General features: G+C 40.6%; 1 protein-coding gene across 3 annotated transcripts in view; it reads right to left on the reverse strand.

Annotated features, from left to right (window-relative positions):
* Window positions 1-498: 498 nt before the first annotated feature.
* The window catches only part of ADGRB3 (adhesion G protein-coupled receptor B3), a 549,324-nt gene continuing 533,652 nt past the window's right edge, over window positions 499-16,170 (reverse strand). For 2 of the 3 annotated variants that reach the window (XM_087718921.1, XM_087718919.1), the window contains 3 exons: window positions 7,473-7,577; window positions 2,028-2,196; window positions 499-867 (listed from right to left, as the gene is read on the reverse strand). In XM_087718921.1, coding sequence (XP_087575047.1) covers window positions 830-867; window positions 2,028-2,196; window positions 7,473-7,577 — 312 coding nt within the window. In that variant the 3' untranslated portion in view covers window positions 499-829. Of the gene's footprint in view, window positions 2,197-7,472; window positions 7,578-16,170 lie in introns of all 3 variants that reach the window. The other variant, XM_087718920.1, reaches the window with a different exon arrangement.

Consider the following 16,170-nt stretch of genomic DNA (forward strand, 5'->3'; position numbering starts at 1 on the left):
GCACCCTACCCACTGTGCCACCTCAGCTCTTAGCTGACTCTGAGTGAGAGTTCAACAAGGACAAAGATTATTCCTTGAACTAGTCTTCCATCCAGCTTCACTACCTTTTTTTTAAACAGGAAAGTATCTATTGCATCAAGTTTTGCTTGGACTCTCGTAATGCTCAAGTACTCACTGAAAGTGAGTTGGGCAGCTATATAAATATTCTGGAATGAACAAATACATTGATAAAATTACAGGAGTCACTTCCAGAATTTGAAAAAGTGTGATTTGTGATTCTCAAAGTCAAAGGAAGTCATGAGGGAAAAATCCAAACCTTCCTTGTCATTAGGTAAGTCAATAGATTCCCCCCCCCCCCCGCCCCAATCCAGGGATGTTTTAAAAGTGTGTCGACAACCATCACAATGACAAATGCTTAAATGATACAACTAGCTGGAAGATTCTGCATTTAACTAACATTTGCATTTCAAAATGTCTTTATTGTATCACGCAGGCCAGTTGGATTTCATATATTTATTTAATACTGCCTTCTTTACATACTATAAAATTTAATTCAGCATACAAAATATTGGGTAAAAATATATTCATTCTGCTTGAGGTTAAGAGGTGATTTGCTACTATCTTAGAAGATAGACAATGGCTGGTCCTTCAGATGTTCCCGGACTCCAGTTACCATAATTCCTCATCAATGCTCACAGGGTTAGGGCTGCTGGGAGTGAAGTTAAGAAAATCAGGAATCCCACCCATTGCCTACTGTATTTAGGTAGTGGTCAATCACACGTGGATTGCTATAGTCTCTAATCATTCTTCTTCTAGCATAAGTATCATGCTACCCCAGTCCTGAAGGAGATAATACATCTTTGTTGGCTACAGAAAAAAAGGAGAAAGTATCATAAAATGTCATTATAGTAAGATGGCAGTAAATTAAAAAAAAAAATTTTTTTTCTCAGTCTCTGTGTTCTGAAACTCGCACAATGTTTACGTAGAAATTTTCTTCCCGTTGCAAGATGGAAAAGGACTACGAATTACACATAATAGAATGAACGTAGCAATGCTCTCACATGTCCAATTTACATTGTATGTTACCTTCATAGATTAGGGGAAAAAAGGAACAGCTTGGCAAACCTATTATTACATTTGAGAAATCATTAGTCCCCAAGGAGTAATAACAGTGCACTATTAACATTCTGAGTACATTTTTCGGCTTCAGTGTTGTTAAAAAAACATTATAAATATGCAAATTTTCAGATCAACAAATCCAAAATAAAATGCACTGAAAATACTGATATGTAGACAAAAGTTTATTTACACCATACAACATTTTAAATATTTTATACACAGCTGCAGCAGGAAAAGCTATTCCGAGCTTCCCAGAGAAAACTGCAATAATAAAGATGTGAAATATATTATTCATATAAAAGTGAGATTATTACTTTATTGCATTTAAAGCAATGAAGAATGTAGCTCAACAGACATTCATTTAATGACAACAAAACTTTGCTTTTCTCTGCGTCCTCTTCTTCTTCTTCTTCTTCTTCTTCTGCTTCTTCTGCTTCTCCCGCCGCCTCCTCTTCTTTTTTTTTTATATTATAAAGTAAAAAGTGTAGTAATGGCCAAACAGACTGTTATAAACTTTAAAAACTGCATAAATATATACATTGTGCTTCATGGTGAAGTTTTTTGAAAACTAAACCAAATGAAGCTGTTACAACATGAACCGTTGTCTGAGGTTTATCTATAAAGATTGACCTTACAAATCCATTCCACGGGTACTTACAAGACACGATGGTAAGAATTGTACACCTGGGGCCTCCACTAGGTTGGCTAGTGGAAATCGATTGTGTGTGACAAGAAAACCACTGACTTCTGGCCTAGGAAGGTGCTGATATGCCTTAGCCATGGTGTCCGAACAGGCTGGGTCAGGCTTCCCAACGTCTCTGGAGCGTCAGTGCAAACAAAATGATTCTAGGATAAGCTTTGCGCCTCAGTTTGTTTTACTTTTCATTAAACCTCGGTTTGAAAATCACCTTCTTGTACGTCTAAAGGCAAGTTCAGACACTTTTCCCATTCGGATGGTCTTAGTTCTAAAGCATCTTTTGCCTCTGAATCTAATACGTTGATGGTGGTATAATGTTGGTAATCGCTTGGGGCTTTGAAACTGTCCCAGGGACTCTTGCTGCTTCCTGCTGGATTTTCCTGTGGAAATTGGGAGTTTTAGGGTGGCAACAAAGAGAAAAGGAGAGAGAACAAGGTTAAAAAGGATGTAAAAATAAATTTCCCTTTCCTGTTTTAGCTTATTTAAGAAATCACAAGGGGGAAACCAGTCATCAGAAGATAAGCCGATTTATCTCTGGTTGGCGTAAGAGAAGCTACCATCGTTGAAGGGAGTCAGCCTGGCCTATATTCAGTGTCCATTCTCTCATCCCTTTCCAAGGGGAGGTCATTGATACACTGGAAGGTTTGCCAAGAAAGCTGTCAAACGAATTCCCAGCACTGAGCTGAAAACTGAGCGAATTAAGAGTTCACCAACCATCCCTGGCAGCTGTATGTTCAATTGACATTTCTTGGAGAAGGAGTCAGTCCTAATGGACAAGATTAAACACTTCTAACCAAATGTTATGAAGTCACAGATTTCATGCCTTGCTGTAAACCAAACTTGATAGTGGTTTGGAAGTCCCGACAGGAAAAAGTAGCATAGCTTCCCTTATATGTGACTATATGTGGCTTTGGACCAGGGGTGGGTTTCAACCGGTTCGCGGCGGTCCCTGCGAACTGGTTGGTCGGCGAACCCGGAAGTAAGTAACTTCCGGGAACGGCGAAGGGCGCACCCGCCCGCGCTCCTTATCCGGTTTTGATGAGTTATGCGCTTCCACACATGCGCAGGATGCATACAGCGCCTGCACGATCCTCCAGGAGCAGCTGGAGCATCGCACAGACGCTAGTACGCATGCATGAGCCGCGCGCGTGCACGAGGACACCGCCGGCCCCGTTCCAACCGAACCGGTTGGAACGGGGCGAGAAACCCACCCCTGCTTTGGACCCTAAGCTGATGGGATGTAAATAATATCTATATTTTCATCACTTACAAATTATCCCTTTAGGAAAATCCCACTATGCATACATTCTCATTTGGGAGCATATATATAAGGAGAGAGAGAAGCTTAAATTCTCCTATTCCTTTTGCACCATGGGATTTTATTTTGTCTTGATCCTTTGTGCCAATGGGACATTTCTTTAAAATCTCTTCTTCACATATGGAAAAGGACATTTTCCCAAACAGGTCACCAGTGGCAGTAAATAGTAAGGCAGCAAAGATTCCCATTGCATGAACTATGGTTCCAATATAGATGAAATTACCACCCAGTTTGACTGAAGAATGTTGCAACACAATCTGATTTAATCATTTCTTTTTTTAAACATATAAACCCCTCAGTCACGATAGTTTTGCAGATATTGGAGACTCCTATTTTCCTTTTTCAGTTTTGGACACGAAGCAAAAAATGCTTGCTTTGTTTATTGTACAAGTGTACCAATGTTGCATGATGATGCTATATATTCTTGCTGGTTACCCCAGAGTTATAAAATTCTTTCTGAGGTTTATTAAAGTACGTCTCCTGCTTGATTTATGCTGCTTCTCACTGCCTGGATTGGCCTACTATAGAAACTGGAAGATCAGGCTGATGAGTAATCCTTTAAAAAAAAATTACACCAGGAAATGAGCTTGCCCCCATAATTTATCTTCAAAACTGGTAAGTGTATTTTATCTTAGGCAGATGTGTTAACCATTAAGCCACAAGGTTCTCCTCCTTATCAGCTGAGCCAGGGAAATAGGTATGTATCTTGTGACGAGCCGATAGACAGAGAATGGAAGCAGTAAACTTCCTCCCATATTTGTGCATACCAGGGGTTGTGACTCTAAATACACACACACACACACACACACACAAATATGTGTGTGTGTGTGTGTGTGCATGTGTTGTATTTGTGCTGATAAAGGCAACAGTAAAAATATTGGGTTTCTCTCTGGATGGTCTCTTGTGACAAGCCGATAGACAGAGAATGGAAGCAGTAAAACTTCCTCCCATATTTGGGCATACCAGGGGTTGTGACTCTAAAATACATACATACATACATACATACATACATACATACATACATACATACATACATACATACATACATAAAGAGCTAGTCGTGAAATAAAAAATATCCTAGGTTGTTTTCTGTTCAGCTTTTTATGTGCTCACACTGTGTATTACTAGATAAACTGCCAGATATAAGAAAACATTGATAACCTTCTTTAATGAAGGAACAGTGATGCAAAGCAGGAGAGCTTTTAATGTGGAGAAGGTCTTATGTCAGATAAAAGCAGAAACAGGCCTCTAAAATCCTAAGGATTTTCTATTAACATGGAATCTGTTTCTAATTTACACCAAAGCTAATAAATCACTTGCTAATAATCTTTTAAGAGAGGCTCAACCTTAAGCCACTGGAGTTTCATTTTAACACGGTGCTGAAGGCATCCTAGCTGCTCTTAAATTTGCAGCATTCTGTACAGAATAAGATTTACTTTAAAAATTGTTTATTTCAATTGTACCTCATAACAGCAAATAAATGAAAATGATCAATTATATTGTTTTTGCTAATATTATATAAACAATAATACCTGCCCTAACTATTTAACTTATGCAATAACTTATATTGGTGGGGGGTGGTTTTGTTTTTTGCATTCGATTGTCAAAGTTTTAGGTTGTCTTTATATTTGAATTTGCCAAAGTAAGAGGGACGGATCCTTAGGACGTATACAAAGAAACCAGTTTCATCTGCTGTCTTCCAGAGGGATCAAGCTGTGTTTACATACATTTGCTCTGCCCCCATAATTGATCCTAGGCCTGCCTCATTAGGGAAGCTTGTGTCTGGGGCCGTCCTAGTAAATGACTGTGAAGATAGTTAAGGTGCTAAATGGGTCTCCTTGTTGGTGAGCAAAGCATCCATCAATTGCTCCTCCTAATCTTAGGGGGCTGAGACAGTGCTGGGAGAAGAATGGGGAGCTTAGTCATAGGCCAGAACTTGATCTGATCTGGAGGAGTCCCAGTCAACCAGAGGAGGTTTCACTGGGAGATCCATACCCATGCTTTGTGTCACTTCCAGGGCACGATAGATATTTGTTGATTTATTGATTTAATCTATGGCATATCTCATATATGGACTAGCAATATATCAGAGGTGGGTTCCTACTAGTTCGCACCTATTCGGTAGAACCGGTTCGTCAAATCTACCGAACCGGTTAGAAGAGGCTCCACCAGTGGACCCGGAAAGCAGGCCACACCTACAGAAGGGGTTCCAAAAATTTTTGAAACCCACCACTGCCACACACACACACACACACACACACACTGACAGACAGACAGACTGACTGACACAGAGAGAGAGAGAAAGAGAAAGAAAGGAAGAAATAAATAAATAAAAAAGAAAAAAGACAGTAAAAGAGTGAGAGAGAGATGAAAGAAAAAAAGAAAAAAGGGACAGAGACAAAAGGAAGGAAAGAGAGAGAGAAAGAAAAAAAGAAAAAAGGGACAGAGAGACAAAAGGAAGGAAAGAGAGAGAGAGAGAGAGAGAGAGAGAGAGAGAGAGAAAGAAAGAAAGAAAGAAAGAAAGAAAGAAAGAAAGAAAGAAAGAAAGAAAATACATGGCCGGCAAGCCACTCCCACCAGGTCACAACATGGCCAGCAAGCCACTCCCACAAAGGAGACCACACCCACAGAGTAGGTTCCAAAATTTTTTTGAAACCCACCACTGCAATATATACATTAACATTTCATTTAGATTAGTAAAACATGTAGATTAGTTATATATTGGGATGATGGGAAGCTATCTGCATTAAGGTAACATGGCCCGCCAACTTGCTACGCAGGGAATCCCACAGGTCCCTGGCATGGTTTGTTGTCATTTATGCCTGTAGCTTGTTCATGAAAATGGCAGTGGCACCAAGTACTCAGCATCCCCACTGTGCACCCTGTGTTGCTATGCTATATTAGGATATATTGGTGTCTTGGCATGCTATATTGTGGGAACTAGGCAGTGGTGGGTTTCAAAAATTTTTGGAACCTACTCTGTGGTTGTGGCCTCCTTTGTGGGAGTGGCTTGCTGGCCATGTGACCTGGTGGGAGTGGCTTGCCGGCCATGTGTTTTCTCTCTCTCTCTCTCTCCCTCTCTCTTTCCTTCCTTTTGTCTCTCTGTCCCTTTTTTCTTTTTTTTCTTTCATCTCTCTCTCACTCTCTTTCTTTCTTTCTTTCTTTTTTCTTTCTTTCTTTCTTCCTTTCTTTCTCTTTCTCTCTCTCTCTGTGTCAGTCTGTCTGTCTGTCTGTCTGTCTGTCTCTGTGTGTGTGTGTGTGTGTGTGTGTGTGTGTGTGTGTGTGTGAGTGGTGGGTTTCAAAATTTTTTGGAACCTCTTCTGTAGGTGTAGCCTGCTTTCCGGGTCCACTGGTGGAACCTCTTCTAACCGGTTTGGTAGATTTGATGAACCGGTTCTACCGAATAGGTGCGAACTGGTAGGAACCCACCTCTGGAACTAGGAATCCTGTGACAAGCAGTGCCACATGCCACTATGCCAAAACCTATCATCTCTCCCTCCCCCCCCTCACACACACAAACACACAATCTATTCATCTAATATCTATACCACATTAAATGACAAAAAGCAACATACCACTAAAAAACGAATAAGGGTTTTTAAAAACCTGAAATATTTAAACTTAGAACTTAGAATGTGCCTCTGAGAAAATTCTATCAATGTATCTCTAAAACAGGGACACTATGGAAGTTTCTAAAGATGATAATGCAGAGGACGGTTGTTTCTTTATGGAAGAACACTTCTATTTCAAATAATTATGGCTTATGGCGGTAACTACCAATTCTTTTGAGTTCTGCTTGGAACTCGACTGGAAGCCAACAAAAACTGTTTACTTTTGGTAGAGGTAGATAACATTTTAAAGCAACAATTTAAGAGTTAAATTTTAAGCTACCTAAAATTTCCGAACAGTTTTCAAACACCATTATATGTTCATAATGACAGATGTCATAATTAATGCTAGATGCCACCAAAGCCGAACTATGAACATTAGAACAATTCTGACCTAACATTCATAGTGTTTTACAAGAACTATGAATATTAGAAGAATTGTGGAAAGTGGATAGTTGGTACATCTCCTTTTATAAGAAATATTTATATGAGCATCTGATAAGCAATGGATTTCAACAATGTTTTCTAAATCTGCCATAATCACTTTATCACTAATCACTTTAATAATATTCCACTTCTTGAATATTTTTATATTAGTTTTATGTTAACTAATATACACTTTTTTGAATACATTATCTTAAATTTATGGTGTCCCCACCTTCCAACAGTTCTAAAAAAAATAAAGCATTCTTTCATAAGTGGAAGTTAAAATTATATATTCCATACTTACCATACTTCCTGATTTTGGTACATCTCTAAATCTGTCTAGTGTCTGAAATTTCTGATTTAATTCTTGAAACAGCTCCATGTGTCTCTTCCTCGTATGCATGACCTTCTGCAAAATGGAATATAATTGCTTAGTATTTATAATGAGCATATTTTTTTTTCAAACAACCGTTATTTCCTCCAACATAACGAAGCAAATTGGATTTGGCCAAGACGTGGAAATGAAACAGGCCATGTCATCTATTTGATCTGCTGTTGGAATCGGAATTGCATATTCTGGAACTCCTGAAAAACAGGGCTGGCTTATTTTGTGTTTCTGAAGGTGCATCATCACAAAAATCTAAGTGCCACTACGAATGATCTTCTTTGCTTGACAGTTAAAATTAGTTTTAAAGAAATGAGCTTTTTCTGGAAGAAGGTCCATGTTGAGAACTTGGAAGATCCAATAGTTATACATGTTTCTGATCAGCAAAAGAACGGTTGCAGGAACTGGGTATGTCTAGTTTAATGAAAAGAAGGACTAGGGGAGACATGATAGCAGTGTTCCAATATCTCAGGAGTTGCCACAAAGAAGAGGGAGTCAAACTATTCTCCATGGCACCTGAGGTTTTAGGTTTTTAGGTTTTATTAAACACTTATAGGCCGCCCTTTTCCCTGAGGGGACTCAGGGCGGCTTACAATAATGAGGGAGGGGAGTGCAAGACAAGACATAAAGGAAAATGTGAGTAAAAATAATTAACAATAAAAGCACAACATTCACTCGGCATTCGGGCAGGGAGAGATAAAGTCCTACCCCCAGGCCAAGCAATGGGTGGAAACTAATCAAGGAGAGAAGCAACTTAGAACTGAGGAGAAATTTCCTGACAGTTAGAACAATTAATCAGTGGAACAGCTTGTCTCCAGAAGTTGTGAATGCCCCAACACTGGAAGTCTGTTGGATAGCCATTTGTCTGGAATGGTATAGGGTTTCCTGCCTAGGCAGGGGGTTGGACTAGAAGACCTCCAAGGTCCCTTCCAACTCTGCTATTGTATTTTATTGTAAATATCCATCTGAGGTTTTGCAGAGTAAGAAAGACAGCCACTATTGTGAGACCGGTGACAAGGAGGACCATGGGTTGCTCTCAACTTACAATAGTTCATTTAGTGGCCATTCAAAGTTACAACAGCTCTGAAAAAAAGTGACACCTGACCCTTTTTTCACATGTATGACCATTTGCAGCATCCCCATGGTCACCTGATAAAAAATCAGAGGCTTGGCAGGGTCACCTTGAGACCTTCTGACAAGCAAAGTCACGAAGAAGCCAGATTCACCCACAACCGTATATCTAACTTAACAACTGTAGTGATCCACTTAACAACGATGGATGTCAAGAGAAGCCATCAAATGGGGCAAAACACACTGAACAACTGGCTCACTTAGCAATGGAAATTTTTGAGCGTAATTGTGGTCATAAGTCGAGGGCTACCTGTCTACTGATCGGGGTTATTTTTTAGCTAACAGCAAGGAAAGAAAGCTCCTTCTGTTATCACAATTCTAACAATTGTGGGAGACCACAAAGAAAACCTCTCATCTTACAAATGGAATCCTCCCATTCCTGGCCCTGGCTTCCTAGAAACAAGGCAAGGAGACAGTTTCGCCTGGCTCATCTACAGCACTAGAGGTTCTGCTTTGAAAGAGAGGGGTAGCAGTAAATCTTCATTTTGGGCTCCAAAAATCACTATAGTTGTTAAGTTAGATAGGCAGAACAACAATGGGATTATTCTCCAGCAACCTCTTTCTCAATAATCACTGCAACACACACCCCACTCAATAAGAGCCGAGGTGGCACAGTGGTTAGGGTGCAGTACTGCAGGCCACTTCATCTGACTGTTATCTGCAGTTCAGCGGTTCAAATCTCACCGGCTCAAAGGTTGACTCAGCCTTCCATCCTTCCGAGGTGGGTAAAATGAGGACACGGATTGTTGGGGGCGATATGCTGACTCTGTAAACCGCTTAGAAGCGGTATATAAGTCTAACTGCTATTGCTAACTGCTATAATTCTCATTATTTAGAAGTGGGACGCATACCTATAATACCTGTATAGGGCAGTGCTGAAATTCATTTTTTTTTACTACCAGTTCTGTGGGCGTGGCTTGGTGATTGTGGCAGGGGAAGGATACTGCAAAATCCCCATTCCCTCCCCACTCCAAGGGAAGGATACTGCAAAATCTCCATTCCCACCCCACTCTGGGGCCAGCCAGAGGTGTTATTTGCCAGTTCTCCAAACGACTCAAAATTTCCACTACCGGTTCTCCAGAACCTGTCAAAACCTGCTGACTTTCACCCCCGGTATAGGGTAAGGCCACACATCTCCATTTTGGTAAGACCATAATTAAATTATGAGCAATGCTTCTGATTCAAATAGCGGAGGAGGAGGGTTATCAGAACAATACATTTCAGCGTTATAGTCTTAATTTTACATGCTGAAGGAAGTGTCATATTATTTCATGATGTGGGCACGAGGACCAGGAGGTGTTTATAAACCAATCAACCTCACTAGGATTGCGAGATGCTTCTTTTTTAAAAAAAATATATATTTTTATTCTTTTTAAATGGAAGGATTGTGAGATGCTTCTTGAAGAGCAGAATCTTCAGTGGAGAAATCTGACCTAAATTTATGGACATCTCACCCAAATGACCTTCTGGAGATTTGCAAAAATAGCCATTTTTAAAAATTTAAAGCTGAGCATACGCAGCCTTACAGATATATATGGAGATATATGTTGTGCATTTTTTTCAAATTGCACTTTCAAAATGATTGTTTGTTAAATAAGCCTCATGATAAGAAATAGCATTGAATGGAACTTAGAAAGGAGCATAACAAGGATAGTAAAATGTGGGACATTTTATACATGCTTCTTAGAATAGAAATGCCACTTACAGCAGCTATAAAGAGGATTAAAATTATGACATGTAAGGTGGCTTCAAGCTTAAAGTCATAGAAGATGTGGTGATTCCATATGACAACAGTCACTTTTTTTTAGAATTAAATTTTGTTTAGTTTGGGATACAATGGGCATCATTCAGGGCATCATGTGTGCAATGGGGCCTAAAGGCATCATGTTGGCAATCTCTGGCTTATGTGGTGATCCTTATAAGCTTTTGGTCTATTTAAAGGAGACCCACAAGGGAAAGAGTTTTGAATCAAAATATAACAGTATACAAGGAGATTCTATCCTTAAGATCTCTGCATTCCTGGCTACCTTTAGCACAGAAGTCTGAAAAGGGTTATTTGGTCGGATAAGTTTACAATTTGTGATTGAGAACCAATTTACTACTGAATATTCAGTTCTTAGTACTGTATCTCTAAGACAATTTTAAATCTACACTTACTTATACTGAAAAACAGTTGGTTAGCTACTTAATCAATTGCATTTCATAATTTTTTTATTGGTTAAACCATGGGTTAAAATAAATGAGTAGCTTATGTTTTCAGATTGTGAAGGGAATTGAAAATTTTTAATTGTATTAAATATATTTTAAGATTACAAACCACTATTTCTGAGTATTTCCACATCAAATGGTAAGAAGCTGAGCCCTCATTTGTTACCAAAGTTACAAGAAATGCCTCAGATCAGTGGTGGGATTCAGTCAGTTCGCACCGATTCGGGAGAACTGGCTGTTAACTTTCTAAGCAGTTGGGAGAACCGGTTGTTGGAAGAAATCTCATTTTGTTTTTTCTCACTTTACAGGGCTAATCCTGTAAGGAAGGCAGGAAGGAAACATTCTGGTGTTGTTTCTAGCCTAATCTTTATTGACCTGCTTACAGAAACTGCCTCTCCGGTTAATTCTTATTACATTGTAACAGCTAAGGCGAAGCGCCCATTGACTTGAGTGTTGTTGAGTTGGCCATGCCCACCCAGTCACATGACCACAGAGCCCCGCCTACCCAGCTGGTTATTAGGGCAGAGAACCGGTTGTTAAATTATTTGAATCCCACCACTGCCTCAGGTCCTGCTTCTTGATTTGTCTACCTTGAGTATATAAGTACTGTGCAAAAGTGTTGGGGAGTTGTGCAAAAAAAAAATACTATAAAGAATACTTTCAGAAATAGAAGTGTTAATAGTTTATTTTATCAATCTGTTCCCTTCTTTTCCCTTTTATCAAAAGGGGAAAGAAGGGAACAGAAGAGAAATCAAAATCAAATCAATATTTGGTGTCATGACCCTTTGCCTTCAAAAGAGCAGCAAGTCTTCTAGTTACACTTGCACACAGTTTTGGAGAAATAACCACAGATTTTCTGTGGATATAGGCTGCCTCAAATCCTTCTGTTTCTTCATGTCATCCCAAGCAATGATGTTGAGATCAGGGCTCTGTGGGGGCTGAACTTGCACTTGAATACTCCTTGAACTTTATGCTGAAGATACTTCTTAATGACGTTGGCTGTATGTTGGGGCCGTTGTCCTGCTGCATAATGAATTTAAGGCCAATCACACACCTCCCTGATGGTATGGCATGATGGACAAGCATCTTTTCCTGTATAGCATTTTTGCACAACTGCCTAACTCTTTTTCAGCAACTGTATGTCGCTTGTAAATTATAAGGGTGGGATTCCCATAATGCTAAGCCAAATTAGGCATGTTATGTTGTTGTTTAGCACTCTATATGAACCCAATCTACAAATCCAAAATATGCATTACTATCAGATCAGATACAGTGAGGGCAGTCACCTGACAATATTTGAACTCGGGAGTGCGCCTTTTCTGTGGGAAACTTTGTCCTATGTATCATTCTGTCCCCTGAAGGTCTAGCAGGCCTTCTACCCTTCTAGCTTTCTGCAAAGCTTTGAAGATGCGGCTTTCCCCTCATGTGCTGGGATGAGGCTGATGAGCGGGGGCTTAACAAGGATTTGGAAATTTAACTTCAGCGCCAGGTTTTTAACATTTAGGGTTTTAATAGATTTATGTTTGGCGGTTTTTATTGCTTTTGCCTTCATTGACTTAACCTGTTATATTTATATATGTTTAAATATCTCCATGTTTTATTACATTGTAAGCTGCCTAAGGTCACCTTGAATTGTGAAATGGGCCTCGTATCAATTTAATAAAAGAAATGGTTGATTGGGAGTCTCCCAGAATTCAATATAAGATGATCACACGTACAGGTGAAACTCGAAAAATTAGAATATTAGAATTAGAAAAGCAACTTTTGGCAAAAGTACCCAAAACTGGTTCAATGACCGTAGGGTTACTGTGCTTGATTGGCCTCTCCATTCTTCCTCCATGCTCTGGGTCCTTGGTTTCCAAATGAGATGTAGAAGTTGCTCTCATCAGAAAAGAGGATTTTGGACAATAGAGCAACAGGACTTTGGACCATTGTGCTTCATTAAGACCAGGGTCAACACAGCCATCTACCAGGAGATTTTGGAGCACTTCATGCTTCCTTCCGCAGATGAGCTTTATGGGGATGCTGACTTCATTTTCCAGCTGCCCACACCGCCAAAAACACCAAAAACTGATTCAATGACTGTTGGATTACTGTGCTTGATTGGCCAGCAAACTCACCTGACTTGAACCCCATAGAGAATTTATGGGACATTGCCAAGAGAAAGATGAGAGACATGAGACTGAACAATGCAGAAGAGCTGAAGGCGGCTATTGAAGCATCCTGATCTTCCATAACACCTCAGCAGTGCCACAGGCTGATACCTTCCATGCCACGCCGCATTGAGGCAGTAATTGCATACTTATACTTTTCAGAGGTCCAATATTGTTCTATGTACAATCCTTGTTTTATTGATTGCATGCAATATTCTAATTTTCTGAGATGGTGGATTTGGGGTTTTAATGAGCTGTACGCCATAATCATCACAATTATGACAAATCACGGCTTGAACTATCTTGCTTTGCATGTAATGAGTCTTATCTCACATATTTGATTTATTGAGCATTTATAGGCCGCCCTGTTCCCTGAGGGGACTCAGGGCGGCTTACAATCACAAAGGAAAGGGAGTGTAGGACAGTGCAAAAAGAAATGTGAACAAAAATAAATTAAACAATAAAACTCAACATTCACTCAACATTCGGGAGGGGCGAAAATAGGCTTAGCCCCAGACCTGACGGGCTAGCCAGTTCTTGAGGGCTGTGCGGAAGGCCTGGACGGTGGTGAGGGTACGAATCTCCATGGGGAGATTGTTCCATAGTGTCGGAGCCGCAACAGAGAAGGCTCTCCTCCGGGTAGTCGCCAGTCGGCACTAGTTTCACCTTTTTAAGTTGCATTACTGAAATAAATGAATTTTTGCACGATATTCTAATTTTTCGAGTTTCACCTGTACATGCATACATACATACATATGCCTACTATATACAGTCTGTATGTATATGTATAACCCACTCTTACACAAGGCCTTTAGAAAAGGCCACATTTTAAGGCTGTTCCAAGCATGACCAGATGCATTTCAGAGCGAATGGCATTCCAAAGGGACAGGTGTGGGCTTCAAAATTTTCAGCAATGGGTTCAATGCCTGGTTGCTGGGTGAGTGTGGCCATGGTAGCAATAGCAATAGCAGTTAGACTTATATACCGCTTCATAGGGCTTTCAGCCCTCTCTAAGCTGAAAGAGTCAGCATATCGCCCCCACAGTCTGGGTCCTCATTTCACCCACCTCGGAAGGATGGAAGGCTGAGTCAACCCTGAGCCGTTGGGATTTGAACAGCCGAATTGCTGAACTGCAGTCAACCACAATGCTGCATTTAACCACTGTGCCACCTCGACTCTGGTGAGCCTGGCCTAGTTCGCCTCCTGTACCATGGGGGGGGAGGCGTTTTCACCATCCCCAAGCTCCAGAGGCTTTCTTCGAGACTCTGGGAGGGTGAAAGCTTTCTCCCCTGGGCTCTGGAGGAATGTTTCTGGCCTTCCAGAACTTCTTCTTCTGTTTTCCCTCCTCTCTGAGCCTCCAAGTGGGCCCTGGACTTACCTCGCATCCAAAATGGGCCACGTGGAGTCTCCTGGGAGGTGGGTGGGTGGGATGGAGTGGGTGAGGTCATCCAGGGGTGGGATTTGGATGCTCTCTGAACCGGCCATAACATTAGCTATGGGTTCTCTCGAACCGGAGCAAACCTGTAGCAGCCCACCCCTGCAAAGGGCATATGCTGAGATAGAGAAGACATCTCTCTCTCCCTCCCTCTTTCCTAACTTACAAACTAATATACAGGGAGTTTCTTGTTTGACAAACTTGGTTATTCGGCCAACTGGCTCTTCTGCTTGACAGACATAGCTGCCTCCATGCTGAGCACAGGATAGAGGCGGGATTTTGAAAGATACTGTATGTGAAATACATGCGATACATGTATGCTCTATATTTAAAAACCAAATTCTACAGCAGCAGAAACCGGTAAAACTTGGGTGTAATATCCATACTTTGGCTGAAAAGTAGAATAAGGGTGAAAGATAAAGGTGAATAGAATGTTTTTACACGTTCTGGGGAGCAGTGGTGAAATCTGCTCTCTTAGAAGAATGTTTTCAAATCAGTTGCCATAGAGAAAAATGCTAAGAAAGAGAAACCACACGGAATATCTGACCTTTTCAATGGCACTGTCTGACTCACAAGATTTACTTGATTAGGTAATTTTTTCCTGATATACTCAGGGGGAAAAAAGTTATATTTGCTTTTTGGTTCTTGATTTGGTACTTAATGTCCCATTGTCTTTCTACTTAGTATATCATCTTGTGAAGCTTGTTAAGTGGATGCCTTCTACTTTGTTTTTCTTTGGGCACAGGGAAATATATATGTAAAAATGGGTTTGTAATTTTTAAATCTTTCAGATAAAACTCCCCCCCTTTTTTTAAAAAAAAAGAAAAATGTGTGCATGGTATTGAAGTACGAGGGAGAAGAAGGAGAGAGCTGTTGGATGTGACTGATTGCCATTGTGTAAGAACACCTCAGTACTGGAAATACAAAAATGGGACCAGCAGGTGCAATAACACTTTCATTTCCCTGCTTTCCTTCTCCACTTACATCCCCAGAATGGTTTATACTGAACTAGCATTCCTCAGTTATGAAAGCTCCTTGGGGAGGCTAGTCTTTTAAATGCAGTTTCAATATATTTCACTTTCTTTTGTGGTAAAGGCCAAGAGGCAATCGTCACATCTCTATTTCCTAAAAAAAACCAAAAAACCTTCGGACGAATGGAGTAATTCATTTATTTCTATTTATTTATTAAATTTATATGCTCTTCAATAAAGTGACTCTGATTGTTTCCTCAGTAATGTATGGCTGCGAGAACTGGACCATAACGAAGACTGAGCCCCAAAGGATTGATGCTTTCAAGTTGTGGTGTTGGAGAAGACTCTTGGGTACTTGAGAGACCGCTTACTGCCAATTACCTCCACTTGACCTATTAGATCCCATCGATTAGGCCTCCTCCGAGTTCCGTCTGCCGGTCAATGTCGACTGGCAACTATGCGGAGGAGAGCCTTCTCGGTGGCTGCTCCGACCCTATGGAACGATCTCCCCGTGGAGATTCGTACCCTCACCACCCTCCAGACCTTCCGCACAGCCCTCAAAACCTGGCTATCCCGTCAGGCCTGGGGCTAAAGATTGTAGCCCGCCCGAATGGTATGAATGTTGTGTTTTTAATGATGTATTGTCTTACGTGTTAAATGTTTGTTTTCCCCCCTCCCTTTTCGAGTTGTAAGCCGCCCTGAGTCCCCCCAGGGAAAAG

This window comes from Thamnophis sirtalis, unplaced genomic scaffold, assembly GCF_051295495.1.
Source record: "Thamnophis sirtalis isolate CommonGarterSnake01/CBP01778 unplaced genomic scaffold, rThaSir2_p1.2 scaffold_6, whole genome shotgun sequence".
Taxonomy (NCBI): domain Eukaryota; kingdom Metazoa; phylum Chordata; class Lepidosauria; order Squamata; family Natricidae; genus Thamnophis; species Thamnophis sirtalis.